Source organism: Otolemur garnettii, unplaced genomic scaffold, assembly GCF_000181295.1.
Source record: "Otolemur garnettii isolate 467f Iridium unplaced genomic scaffold, OtoGar3 scaffold00077, whole genome shotgun sequence".
Lineage (NCBI taxonomy): Eukaryota > Metazoa > Chordata > Mammalia > Primates > Galagidae > Otolemur > Otolemur garnettii.
The window spans coordinates 3,117,932-3,131,848 of NW_003852472.1; the positions used below are offsets into that span (position 1 = coordinate 3,117,932).

The following is a 13,917-nucleotide window of genomic DNA, read 5'->3' on the forward strand; positions in this document are numbered from 1 at the left end:
AGGTTTGTAGGAGGTTCTGCCCCCCTCAGTGATAGGACTGTGGGCAAGTCCCTGTTCTGTTGGGACAGTCCCCTCTGCCTGGGCTGAGCATGGACTCTGGGCCATTTTGATGCCTTACCTCTCTGCCATTGTTGACTCGGTGAGCCTCAGCATTCTGGACAAAGCCGGGTCAGCTCCTTCTCTCCCCCCACAGGAAGGTAGAGGATCTGCAGTTCCGAGTGGAGGAGGAATCCATCACGAAGGGAGACCTGGAGGTAACCACCAAGGGCCCCTCCCCAGGCCCAGCCTTTGCTGCAGCAAATGTCCATGAGGTCCAGGCAGCACTTCTGGGCTCCCCGGGAGGGGACTGGAGGGATCACAGGGAGACATGGAGAAGGGTCAGAGGTTACACCCTGGATGAAGAGGGCAGGTACAGGCCACAAGAGACTGTTATGTCAGGGGACATGCAGCTCCGCTCCAGGAGCCCCAGAATGGCTATGCTCTCCTCTCAGCAGCTGGCTGGGGTGGGCAGATGGGCAGGATGGACTGAGGGCAGGGAAGGTATAGAACTAGGTCTAATGACATAGGGCTGGACTCCCCCACCTCTTCTTGCTGTGCAGCAGCCCTAATGGTGTCTTTTAAACCCTTAGTTCCTCTTGGATTCTAGGTAAAATTTTGGCTGGAAGTAGTCACAGAATTTATAGATGGAGAAACTGAGGCTCAGAAAGGCAAAAGGACTCGACCAAGTCCTTTCTATCCCAGGGACCAGTACTCAACTCCTGACGCTCCCATAAGGTGGTGAAGCTGTCTTTCCTCACTTATGGCACCTGGACGTACAGATCTGGACAAAGATTATATCTTTCCTCCTTCAACCTGATGCCCCTTTCTTTTTTTTTTTTTTTGCAGTTTTTGGCCGGGGCTGGGTTTGAACCTGCCACCTCCAGCATATGGGGCCAGCGCCCTTCTCCTTTGAGCCACAGGTGCTGCCCCTGACGCCCCTTTCTGAGCTGAGGGACTAGAGGTGCTCAGAGCAGTTAGTAAAGCGACCACCTCCTAAACCCTCCTCATAAAGCCATGCAGAGACCATAGGGCTCATGAGGCCACATTTGAATAGGCAGGAGGCCAGGAAAGATGAGACTTCCTGGAGCCATCAGGTAGGGTAGGACACAGTTCATTCCCTCTCCATAGCCTGGTTCTGGCCTTGATTGGCCTCTTCCCTTTCCCAGGCCTCAGTTTCCTCATGTGTAAAATGAGGAGGTCGAACTGGATTGGTGGCTCTCAGGAGGACTTATTCAAACACACAATGCCAGGCCCCACTTCCAGTAGGACTGGATGGAACCCCAACAAGTTCCCAGGTGATGATGGTCTAGGGACCACACTTTGGGAAACACTGCACTAGATCATTTCTGAGGTCAAATCAAAAATTACATTTAAAAAAATTTTATTAAGGAGGTACAAATCTTTTTGACACATGGGGGTCAGGGGTATATATGTGTCCATCATCTGAATAGTATTAATCAGGCGTCTTCAAACTACAGCCCATGGGCCACATGCGGCCTGCCTAGGACATTTATCCGGGTGTTTTTGCCATTGTTGCCTGTCCTACTTAGCAGCCGACTCGTCCTGGGGCCCACAGTCCGGCCCTCCAGTGGTCTAAGGAGCAGTGAACTGACTCCCTGTTTAAAAGGTTTGAGGACCCCTGGTATTAATCATACCCATTAGGTGGGTTAGAATTTACAGTTTCTAAAATTATGAAAGAGCCACATTAAGACCCCTATGACTTCTACTTCCGTGCCAGCAAAAGTATGTAAATGGGTTTTCTGTTCCAGGTTAAGAGAGGCAGGGGTGAGACAGCTAGTGACAGACTGGTTTGGGGGTGGGAGGAGATGTATGATCTGCCTAGGGTCGCTATCTGAGCTTAAAGAAGGGCTGTGGGAGCACAGCCTCAGTAGGAGCGCCTGCCTAGCATCAGGGTGTTCTGGTTAGGTTTTCCCCAAGGGGACAGGCCACGGTGTTTACTCTTGGCTGCCTTTTCCATGGCTGGGGTGGGCTTCTGGGGAAAGCACTGTAGACTTACTAAAGGGCTGCAGGAAATTGCACGGCCCCAAGGTCTGGCTGTCTGGGGAACTGGAGCCAGAAACAGCATCAGGAGCTGTGCCCAAGTGTCCCAGCTTAGGTTGTGTCTGTCTGTCTGTGTCTCACTGTGTCTCCAGCCTCCTAGCAGAGCCACACCCTTCTCTTGGCCTAGCCTACCATCTATCTACTGTCTCCATGACAGTCTCTGGCCCTAGGTTAGCCAATGGGCTACCTGGCTCTGGATCAGGTGTCCAACCCAGACCAAATAGTCCTGGCTGGGAGAGGCAGGGAGCAGGCAGACAGAGACAGCTAGTTCAGTGGGAAGTGCAGTAGAGTCCCATTGTGGCCATTTTTTTATTGCATGCATTGAATTGTGATCATATTTATGGCAACCAGAAGGCAAAATGACCCTAAGTCCCACCTACCCCCATCTACTTTTTTAAAAAAATTATAATTTTAAAATTTCAAACTAATATGGGACTACATACGATTAGGTTACAGTTTGCTTTTGTAAGGTTAAAGTCCGGTTGTAGTTATTTCCAAGTGTGCTGTATACCCATGCAGTGTACTCAGAAGGTGACCCCCACCTAGCTTAAAAGTAAAAAATAAAAACCAGAATCCTTCCTTGGCCTCCTGCTCTCCTCTAGCTATATCATCCATCTCTGCATGTCCTTATCGCAAAACTTCCCAAGAGCAGCTCAACTTGTGATGTCCTCTCCTATTCACACTTCCCCAGCTGCACTAGGTGCCCTCTTTCCAACGTCCAGCTTCCTCTGCTGATGCCCACTCCTTTCTGACCTCTGGATGTCAAGCAGCCCAAGAACTCAGTCCTGGGCCCTTTTCCTCTGGTCCGCATGCACCCTGAGAGTTGCCAGTCTGTGGGCTCAGACAGATGCCCTGGATAAACCTTGTGATTCCCACACCTCCTCCCAGTGCCACACTGGCATGCCCACCCCGATGAGTAAGGAACAGGCATTTCTTGGGATTTCAGTAATGCGTTGCCACAACACGAATGTATGCTCTCACGGTTCTGAAGGCCAAAAATCCAGATCCAGGGTGTTGGAGAATCTGCTCCATGCTTCTCTCCTAGCTTTCCACAGGATCGCTGGCACTGTAGTGTTCCTCAGCTTGTAGCTACGTCAGGCCAATCTCTGCCAGTCGTCAACCTGGCAGCTTTCCCTGTGTGTCTCTTCACGTGGCTTCCTTATAATCATGGATTTCAGGTCCACCCTAATCCAGACCTCATCGTAACTAATTACGTGTACAAAGACCCTATTCTGAACAAGGCCAATTCCGAGGTTCTGAGTGGGCATCAAATTTCGGGGGGCATTAGTCAGCCTACAACTTGCCCTCTACGCCTTGGCTTCCTTGACACCACCCCCTTACTGTTCCCATCTCAGGAATTGGCCCTGCAGTCCATGTGGTGACTGAGGCACCGTAGCTAGAGCTCATCTTGAACCTTCTCTTCCCCTCATCCCACCACCGAAAATCCTCTTGACCTTGTCTCCATAATAATTCACATTCCGACAGCAGCCTCCATGGACCAGGGCCAGCACTAAGGCAGCCTCTCTCCTTCCTCTCTTTTTTTCCCAATGTCTGTTTCTCAGACTGAAGCCAGCATAGTCTTTTTAAAAATACCTTTTTCATTTTTAGTGTTGGAAGTTTTTAAACCTGGACAGAAATGGAGAAGATGGTATAATGAATTTCCACTTACTCATCACCCAGCTTTAACAGATATCAACTCATAGCCAATCTTCTTTAAGCTGTACCCTGACCCATGGCCTCTCTCATATCCCAAACATCCTATGACCACAGGTTTTAAAAACATAAATAAGGTCTTTCCCCTTCCCTGCTCACACATCCTGCACCATGACAGCAAATACCGTCCAGGCTCTGCAGAGTGGCCCAGAGGAGACCCTCAGGGACCAACCTCTCCTCCAGTCCAGCCCTGATGTATCCAGATACGCTGGGGTCTTTGTTGTTTCCAGACCACCCTAAGCTGTGCCCTGCCTCTGGGCTTTTGCACATGCTGGTCCCCCTGCCTGAAGCATTTGCCTTTTCCTCCATGCCCCACCTTGTGCAGGGAGTCCCTTCTTATCCTTCAGGTCTCACCATAAATTGCATTTCTTCTCTGATCTCCATCCCAACCACTCTCTCCCCCAAGTGCATATAAGCCACTTGCATGTGGGGACCCTGTCACCTGGTAGCTTTCTCTGTGTGTCTCTTGTTCATGCCAGGACATGGCCAGGTGCTTTTCCAGGAGTGGACTTCCTGGGTCATAGGCTGAGAGCATATTTTATGGTTCTCCAGTGGGTATTGCCATTCTGTATCATGAAAACATTTTATTTTTATTTATTTTTATTTTTTTTTGAGACAGAGTGCCACTTGGTCACCCTCAGTAGAGTGCTATGGTATCCTAGCTCACAGCAACCTCAAACTCCTGGGCTAAAGTGATTCTTTGGCCTCAGCCTCCCAAGTAGCTGGGACTACTGGCACCACTACAGTGCCTGACTGTTTTTTAGAGATGGGGTCTTGCTCTGGCTCAGGCTGGTCTCAAACCTGTAAGCTCCGGCAATCCATCCCCCTTGGCTTCCCAAGTGCTGCGATTATAGGCATGAGCCACTGCACCCAGCCAATCATGAAAACATTTGTGCACCCCCTGCCATTACCTGGGTGGGGACGTCTATAGCTACTTTGACTTGACAGGATTGGGATTTTCTTATTGTTTAATCATCCAGGGAGTTTGTGTTTTTACATTGTTAACTAAACGTGCCCAGTATTTTCTATTTGCATAGGAATATCCATTTTAACAGAACCAGTTTTATGAATGTAGAATCAGCCATTTGTTGAGATATCTCTGAGGTGCTCCAAGAAGAGGGTGTGGTGCTGCTATCCTCAGGAGCCTCTGGCATCTCTGGGGAAACCATACCCCAAATTTATTAATAAAATAAGCCGTTAATTGCCTGAAAGGTGTCCCGAGCAGCTATGTGCTTCAGGAGTGGGCTAGACATGGCATGTGTGAGTAGAAGGCGGGAACCACAGGCCTAGGGCCATAGGCAAGGCTTGCCTGCATTTCCAGGATTGAAATTAGGGCAGGGAAACAGGACCCACCCACCCACCCACCCCCAACTCTTTGAGAGCCTCCCTCACTGCTGTGTTGGTACAGGAGATCTGCACCTCCCCTCCAGGGAGTCCGACTGATTCAGGGGTAAAAGTGCCAGCTGGAAATGCAAGTTCCAGGTCTCACTCTGCTCAGAGTTGCTGGGTGGTGCTGAGCCTCAGCCTGTCTCTCCCTGCCTGACCCCTCTCTGCTGTGCTCTGGGAGACACCCTTTATGTTGGGGTTGGGTTCCAGAGGCAGTGCAAGAGGTAAATTACATTAACCCTTACGCTGCCCCCAGGCACCTCGTCCATAGCTTTGTGAACGTTAATTCCATGGGACCCCACAGTGGTGGATACCAGGAGTATAGCGGCCGCCACTCACCATGCCCTCAGCAGTGCCCCTATCGTCTGTCCCTAAGTGCCTGTGGTTGGACTACAGGAAATTTAGGGGGACACTAGTCAACCCAGAACTTGCCCTCTACCCGCTGGCCCTCCCCTACACTGCCCCCTTGCTGTGCCCCAGGGCTAGAGCTCATCTTGAACTCTGGATGGACTTACATACATGAAGCAAGCACCTGAGGCATTCCACCCATTCTCTTATGCCCATCTGTGAGGTCTGGGCAGAGCTGTTGTGCCCTTCGGGGGTGGGAGCCTAGGCCTTGTGAGGCTGGGATTGAGCCACCAGCAGCAGCCTGTGATTTCCTAGAAGATGTGGAGTCTGACTGCATGTTGGCCCTGGAGCTGCCCTCTTAGGAGAGAAGAAGAGAGATGGCAGGAATCTTTTTTATTGTTCCTTTTAGAAAATATAAGAAATAGGTCAAAAGACATAATCATCTTCATAGTTCTGAATTACAGGAGTATTTCTAGTCAGGTGGTATCGGTTTTTGTACCACCACCAGTGAATAAGCTTCTGGGTTTTTATAATTGTTTCTGCTCCTGTGTGCTGCCCTGCCTCTTCAGAGCTGCTGCCCCAAACCGTGTCAGCCCTGTCTCTCCTGGAGGTTGAGGAAGACCCTCTCACGTCTCCTCAGGATGACCTTGGTTTCCATCCCACTCTGGGTGCCCTGGAGGGAGTGCCCTCACCCTCCTTGTTTCTTCCTGAAGATCTGTTATGGGAAACCCAAATGCCAGTCTTGACACCCTGAGAATGTTGGGCTTTGACAGCGTATGAAGTGGATATTGTGGAGCTGGGACAAAAGTGCCCTTGTGCTTTCTGGAGACCAGGCATGCTCTGTGGGGCCCAAGGGGGTGGGCACTGATGGGGCCCGGCAGTGAGAGGCACAGCCCAGCCTCCACCGAGGAGGCCCAGCCAAGAGAATCACAATAGCATGGGTACATTTTTGAAAACTTTCCATGCTGTTGGTTCTTCCACCTTCAGCACAAGCCTGGGGGAGCAGAAATCCTAGCGTCCTTATTCATCATCACCCCTAGGGCCTCCTATGTATGGGATCCTGCTGAGTGGGGGATGGAATAGGCTGGGGCCCTTCACCAGGAATAGGGAGTGGTACCTGCAAGGGTAGAGGCTGTTGGGGGTGAGGGAACCAGGGTGCCCATTGCCATCCCCAGCAGGAGCCAGTGAGGGAGGGTTGCTGCAGCCTTACCTGTGCCCTATACAAACCCACCAGGACACAGCAAAGAGGGAGTGTCAGACCTCATCTGCACCCCCCAGGCCCTGCTCTCCTGAGTGATTCTGGCTCACTGACCTGCTCTCCTCACCTTGTTCACAGAAGATGACGCCTCCTCTCTCTCTCTCTCTCTTTCTTTCTCTCTGTTTCTCTGGCTTCCTTGTTCCCGTGCCCCTTCCCGTGTCCCCATCCCCCCACCACGTCCCACCCTGGGTGGAGCAGACCCAGACGCAGCTGGAACACGCGCGCATTGGGGAGCTGGAGCAGAGCCTGCTACTGGAGAAGGCGCAGGCCGAGCGGCTGCTCAGAGAATTAGCGGACAACAGGGTAACGCGCCCACCTGGCCGCCAGCCTGTGCCCACCACCGCCCCCCTTGGCTTCTCTCTTTTATTATTTACTCTGCCTTTGGTTGCTGTCATCATTGTTTTTCTTTTGCATACCCTCTAGGAAGAAAGTCGAGATACAGAAATGTGCTTATGCTCCGCAGTCGAGTGATGGTTCTGGGAGGGGGCCCTTTGTTCTCCGGGTCTTAGCTTCCCAACTCATGGCCCCCATAGCTGAGAGTGTCATGTAACCCCCTACCCCTGCCATACACTGCCACGACAAGGCTTTGGGCCACTTGTCATGTAAGAGCCATTCTCCCCTTACATGAGCACAGAGATAGCATGTCCATGCCTCCTGTCTCCCCAGCTGAGGGTGCTCAGGGCAGCAGAGTAGGGAGCAGGGAACATTTGGGATCTGCAGATCCCAGTTTTTCTGTGCCAGGGAATCTAAAAGGTGATGGCAGGAGGGGCTGGACTGAAGAACTCAAGGCCAAGAAGGTGGGGGAGACTTGGGAGTGAGGGTGTCCCTAGGGATGGGCCTCTGCCAGCCCAGGGTCTGGCTTTTGAGAAAACTCTGCTTGGGGGCGAGATTTCCAGTCCCAGGGTGAGAGTCTGAGTCCCATGCTCCAGGCCCACCACTCACGTCCACACAGCTGGCCAGCCCTGCAGTCAGTCTAGTGGCAGTTCTCCTGTCGAGGGAGCTAAACAGGCAGTGAGCAGTGATTAGGAAAAACACCCCATAAACAGCGTGTGGGTGTGTAGTAGACAGTGGGTAGTTTTTGCATGTTGGCTGCAGCACACAAGTGGGTGTGTGCATGAGTGTGGGTATCTGGAGACATGCAGGGTTCTGTTGGCACACACGGCCATTGCCCAGGACCTGTGCTTGTGCAGTAACAGCTCATGTGCATGAAGGCTGCATGCAGAAACCAACCCAGTCCCTCTGGGATGGAGCTGGAGCCCTCCAGACAAAGAGGCATCTTGATCTAGGGTTCAACCTAATTAAGAAACAGAAACAGGTTTACTAAACTGAAAATTGTTTAAGCTCATAAAAAATTTAAAACTTGAAAATACATTGTTTTCTACTTCTTTGACCATTCATCAAGGTGGGTGTTGAGGGATGGGGCCTCTGATCCCAGGATTTTCCATTGAAAGACAGGTCTGGCTGCCTTCATTCTTTCTTGCTTTAGGCATTAAACTGGACCTGTCCTTGTCCACCCCTTTCAGCCAGCCAGCTCCTTGGCTAGAGACCTTTCTAGGGCAAGATGATGTAGAATTTACCCTGCAGCTTCTGCTGCTTTTTTTTTTTTGAGACAGAGTCTCAAGCTGTTGCCCTGGGTAGAGTGCCATGGTGTCACAGCTCACAACAACCTCAAACTCCTGAGCTTAAGCGATTCTCTTGCCTCAAACTCCCAAGTAGCTGGGACTATAGGTGCCCACCATAACACCTGGTTATTTTTTTTTGTTGCAGTTGTCATTGTTGTTTTAGCTGGCCCAGGCCGAGTTCGAACCCGCCAGCCTTGGTGTATGCAGCTGGCACCCTACCCACTGAGCTATGGACACCGCCAGCCTCTGCTTCTTAAAAATAATGTTAACATAAAGCCATAACCTCAAATGGGTGGTTTCTTTTAACTGCTGAGTTGTCCCAAGCCACTGAAGACAGAGGGAATAGCTAGCTTCCTGAGTCACTGGGGCATGAGCCAAGGGAGTCTTTCTGGAAGCTGTGGTGGGCAGGGCCTCTGTGTCCCATGGCACGCAGGTGGCAGTGGGTGCCCTTCCTTCTCACGTCCTTCCCTTTAGGGTGGGCATCCTTAAATGGTGAAATGATAAGGACCCCCCTCCAGACTGTCCTCCTCGCCCTCTGGCTGACCTGCTGACCCCTGTCTCCTTCTCTCTGGCAGCTGACCACAGTGGCTGAGAAGTCGCGAGTGATGCAGCTAGAAGAGGAGCTAAGCCTACGCCGTGGCGAGATCGAGGAGCTGCAGCAGTGTCTGTTGCACTCGGGCCCGCCACCCCCGGACCACCCTGATGCTGCTGAGATCCTGCGGCTGCGGGAGCGGTTGCTGTCAGCCAGCAAGGAGCACCAGCGGGAGAGCGGGGTGCTACGGGACAAGTATGAGAAGGCACTGAAGGCCTACCAGGTGGAGGTGGACAAGCTCCGGGCAGCCAACGATAAGTATGCACAGGAGGTGGCTGACCTCAAGGACAAGGTCCAGCAGGCCACCAGTGAGAACATGGGACTCATGGACAACTGGAAGTCCAAGCTAGACTCTCTGGCCTCTGACCACCAGAAGTCCCTGGAGGACCTCAAGGCCACTCTCAGCTCGGGCCCAGGCGCCCAGCAGAAGGAGATTGGGGAGCTGAAGGCTGTGATGGAGGGGATCAAGATGGAGCACCAGCTGGAGCTGGGCAATCTGCGCGCCAAGCACGACCTGGAGATGGCCGTGCACGTGAAGGAGAAGGAGGCCCTGCGGCAGAGGCTGCAGGAGGCACAGGAGGAGGTGGCGGGGCTGCGGCAGCACTGGCGGGCCCAATTGGAGGCACAGGCCGGCCAGCACCGGCTGGAGCTGCAGGAGGCCCAGGACCAGCGCCGAGATGCTGAGCTGCGAGTACATGAGCTGGAGAAGCTGGATGCTGAGTACAGGGGCCAGGCTCAGGCTATTGAGTTCCTCAAGGAGCAGATCTCGCTGGCCGAGAAGAAGATGCTGGACTATGAGCTGCTGCAGCGGGCAGAAGCCCAGAGCAAGCAAGAGGCAGAGCGGCTGCGGGAGAAGCTCCTGGTTGCCGAAAACAGACTGCAGGCGCTGGAGGCCCTGTGCGCATCCCAGCACTCCCATGTAGGCTGCTGCCCTTCCTGCTGGGGCCTCAGGGCCGGGTGGGAAGGGCTTGGTGTTTGCTGACCTCTCTTTTCCAACATTGGAGGCAGCCAGGAAGGGGTGCCCTGGCTCAGACAAGGAACCCCCCAGACCTCTGTAGACCGGCAGCAAGCCATACTGGCTATGGAACCCAACATGGTCTGAATGACTTGGCTGGGTCCTCCACAGAGCAGGCTGGAGAGGTGTGGCTTCAGTACAGAGGACAGACTCCCTCCAGCCTCCCAGCCTGACTTGTCCTGCTGGGCTGGCTTGTGGGCCTCACTGTGGCATCCATCCTCTCCTTCCTGGCACCTGGGGCCCCAGGCTCTATACCTTAAAGCTGGTCGGGATGTGGAGGAGAGCCCTCCCCATCACTGGGGCTTCCCATCTCCAACTAGGTGCTGAATGGAGGGTTACCCCTTCTGCCAGTCCTCAGGAGGTTTAGTAACAGTGGAACAGTTGCTGTTCTGGAGTGGGGTCTGGAAAGCTGGGGGAAGCTTCCCCTAGAGAGGCTACTGCCACCAATATCAGTTTTACTCCAAGTCTAGAAATCCCCAAAACATCTTTCTAGCATCTCAGCAATCTCCCAGTCCCTCTGAGAGGCCAGCACCCAGGTAGCCCGGGTCATGCCTGCTGCAGTGGTGCCACACCTGTGCCAGGCCCCACATTGCTCCATTTCACCTTTTAACTGCGTGGGTCAGTATTGGCTCCATTTCATAATTAAGCAAACCAAGACTCCAAGATGGAATAACTTGCCCAGGTCCCCAGCACATTGGTGGCAGAGGTATCCAGCGCCACTGCCTGTGAGGTTGATGGAAGGTACTCAGAACACCAAAAATCACCCCTTAGAAGGAGGGAAGGCTAGCATCAGGCTGGCAGTTGCCTGTTTACAAGGCACTACTCAGTGTTTTTTGAGCTCCTGATTCCTCTAAGCACACTTAAACCAGAGCTAAGCACATGGGCAGTAAGTTTTTAGGAGTTCTAAGTCTAGGACGCCCTTTTGGGTAAAAGCAGATCTGTGTGCCTTGCGGTTTCCTATGGGAGAGCCTTCCCTCCTCTTTTCCCAGGGAAGACACTTATTATTTTTTTTTTATTTTACTTTTTTCAGATTAATATGAGGGTACAATTAGGTTACAGTGTTTTCATTTGTTAGATATGGTTATAGTTGTGCCCAGACGGTATGCCATATACCCTTAAATTGTGCCCATTGGGTGACAGGGAGGGACAGTTTTTAGCAAGTGCACTCCCTCCTCAGATCTTTAGATGAATGAAAAGGAAGAAACCCAAATTAGCATATGTGCACATGTCTGTCCTGATTCTCTGCTCAGGGCAGGAGGAGACAGGCCTGCACCCAGGACCTGGATCCCCTAGAAACCCAAATTAGCATATGTGCACATGTCTGTCCTGATTCTCTGCTCAGGGCAGGAAGAGACAGGCCTGCACCCAAGGACCTGGATCTCCTTAGCAGGGGAGATTTGGCTGCTGTGGTTCCACAGAGCGTGGGACACAACAAAGGCTTGAGGTTGCCCCCTACCCAGGGTCTCTGGGGCCAAGTAGTGACCTCAGGTGAGAAGTCCCCATCTTTTGATTTTCCACACACACATTGGGACCTCACTCTGACCTATTATGTCCCTGGATTCAGAAGTCTAGTTCCAGGGACAACTGAATTTGAATTTGGGGTCTCGTGTATTTAATATGGAATTTTTTAAAAGAATTCTGTTTAAGGCATGCCTCATCTTCACTGCAGTATATATAAATTATGTTCAAGGGGGCTCAGATAATTCCATTTGAGACTAAAACAGAACTTGGGAAGTCTGAACAGAAATCGGAGCAGCAAAATGATGGAGGTAACTGCTCAGCCCAGTGCTGCCTTGATCTGCAGTGGTGACTCTAGCCAACCACAGGCTCAGAGAGAGGGCATCCAGCTTGGGCAGGAGATTGGAAACTTCTGCCAAGAAGTAGCCGAGAGCCTATTGGTTGTCTTTTGACTTTTCTCATGGTTATACTTGCCAGGGTGATTTTTTTTTTTTTAATCCTTTCTTTTCTGACAGTTGGATCTATTCTTAAAAAGAAGTGTTGGAGAAAAAAGAACTAGGATTTATTGAAGTCTCCCCAGGAGGTGGCCCCAGACACGCTGTACACACGCTGACCCATGGCAGCAGATACTTGTTTTGTGGATAGGAAGCCAAGACTGGGAGATAGAGATTCCCAGGACAAATCTCTATAGGCGTCCCAGGGAAAAAGATATTTATTTAATGTAATACATGTTTTCAACAAAGGAAGGAGGAGGAGATATTCACCCAGAAGCTGCACAGGCAGAATTCAGGAGAGCTGGGAGCAAGCAGGGCTCCTCTGTGTGCACATAAGCACTCCCTGCCATGGCGTCAGGTCCCTGAGTCTGTCACTCAGGCTGCCTTTTGTAGGGGAGGGGTGTGCATACGAAGGTCCAGCTGCTAGGCTGGCCAGGGGGTACTGAGGGGAAAGGCAAGCGACCCCTTACAGGGGCTCTTCTTCCAGGTGATTGAGTCGAACAGCATTTCGGAAGAGACGATCAGGACGAAGGAAACTCTGGAAGGTAAGTGGCCGCTGGGCTGGGTGGGACCCTGGGATTTGGAAAAGGCTGGCCAGTTCTTCCTTCCAGCTGGTCACATTTTGTTTTGTGTCCTCTGCCATTTAGTGAGTGTGGCCTCCCTGTGCAGTGAGCCGTTCACTCCTGCGAGTGAGGAGGGGAGCAGGTCCGTGTGTCAGGTGCCAGGCGTCGTGCTAAGTACTTTATTATTCATTTGGTCTGACTTTATTTTTCAAAACAGATATAAACTTCAGATAGTTCAAAGGACATATACTAAGTGTTCCCTAACCCTTCCTGAAGGCATGGTGTTAGCCATCTTATACCCCCTTTCCAGAAACATTTTATGCACCTACAAGCAGTGAGGTACCACAAATGGCGCTTTGCCTCCCATACTTATGTTGAGCAGTGTATCTTGGAGATAGTCCCTGTCAATAATATAAGCTATTGTGGTGCAGGCTCTTCCGTCAGGTGGAGGTGACGCTGTGGAATTAGCCAGTTTTCCACTAACACTTGTCGAATCTCTCCAGTCCTGCTCTGGTAGAAACTCAACCTTTCCTTTATGTGAATCAAGTTAAGAGGTATTTCTGTTTCCATTTCTGCTTTGCCCCATTTTTTCTGATTGGGTTATTGATCTTTCTGCTAATTTTTAGAAACTCTTTATATATGACACTACAAACATGATGTTTTCCTTTGTGGTTGGCCTTTTTTCCCCCAGAGACTTGGTCTTGGTGTATTGCGTAGGTCCATCTCAAACTCCTAGCCTCAAATGATCTTCCTGGCTCAGCTTCCCAAAGTGCTGGAATTATAGGCATAAACCACCACACCCAGCCTCAGCTATTTTTTTTTAATTAAGATGAACTTAATATTAAAAAAAAAATCATTTTAGGGCAGTGCCAGTGGCTCAGAGGAGTAGGGCGCCAGCCCCATATGTAGGAGGTGGTGGGTTCAAACCCAACTCCAGCTGAAAACCGCAAAAAAAAAAAAAGGGAAACAATCATTTTAAAGTGAACAGTTCAGTTGCATTTGGTACATTCACAAATATGGTGCAGCCACCACCTCTGCATAGTTCCAAAACATCCCCTGAAGGAGACTTTGTACTGATTAGAAGTACTTCTCTATCTTCCTCTCCCCACAACCCATGACAGCCACTGAGATCTGCATGCAACGTGCCTTGAGGTCTCCTATGGGAGAGCCTTCCCTCTCTCTTCTCCCAGGGAAGGACACTTTTTATTTTATTTTATTTTTGAGACTGAGCCTCAAGCTGTCACCCTGGGTAGAATGCCCTGGCATCAGCTCACAGCAACCTACAACTCCTGGGCTCAAGCGAGTCTCCTGCCTCTACCTCCCAAGTAGCTGGGACCACAGGTCCGCCACAATGCCTGGCTATTTTTT

At 51.3% G+C, this 13,917-nt stretch overlaps 1 protein-coding gene across 1 annotated transcript in view; it reads left to right on the forward strand.

Moving 5' to 3' along the window:
- Window positions 1-13,917, forward strand: part of CLIP2 (CAP-Gly domain containing linker protein 2) — a 57,070-nt gene that overhangs the window by 29,960 nt on the left and 13,193 nt on the right. The window contains exons 7-10 of the mRNA XM_003794254.2: window positions 194-254; window positions 7,004-7,108; window positions 9,003-9,938; window positions 12,474-12,531. Of these exons, the coding sequence (XP_003794302.1) occupies window positions 194-254; window positions 7,004-7,108; window positions 9,003-9,938; window positions 12,474-12,531 (1,160 nt within the window). The remainder of the gene's footprint in view (window positions 1-193; window positions 255-7,003; window positions 7,109-9,002; window positions 9,939-12,473; window positions 12,532-13,917) is intronic.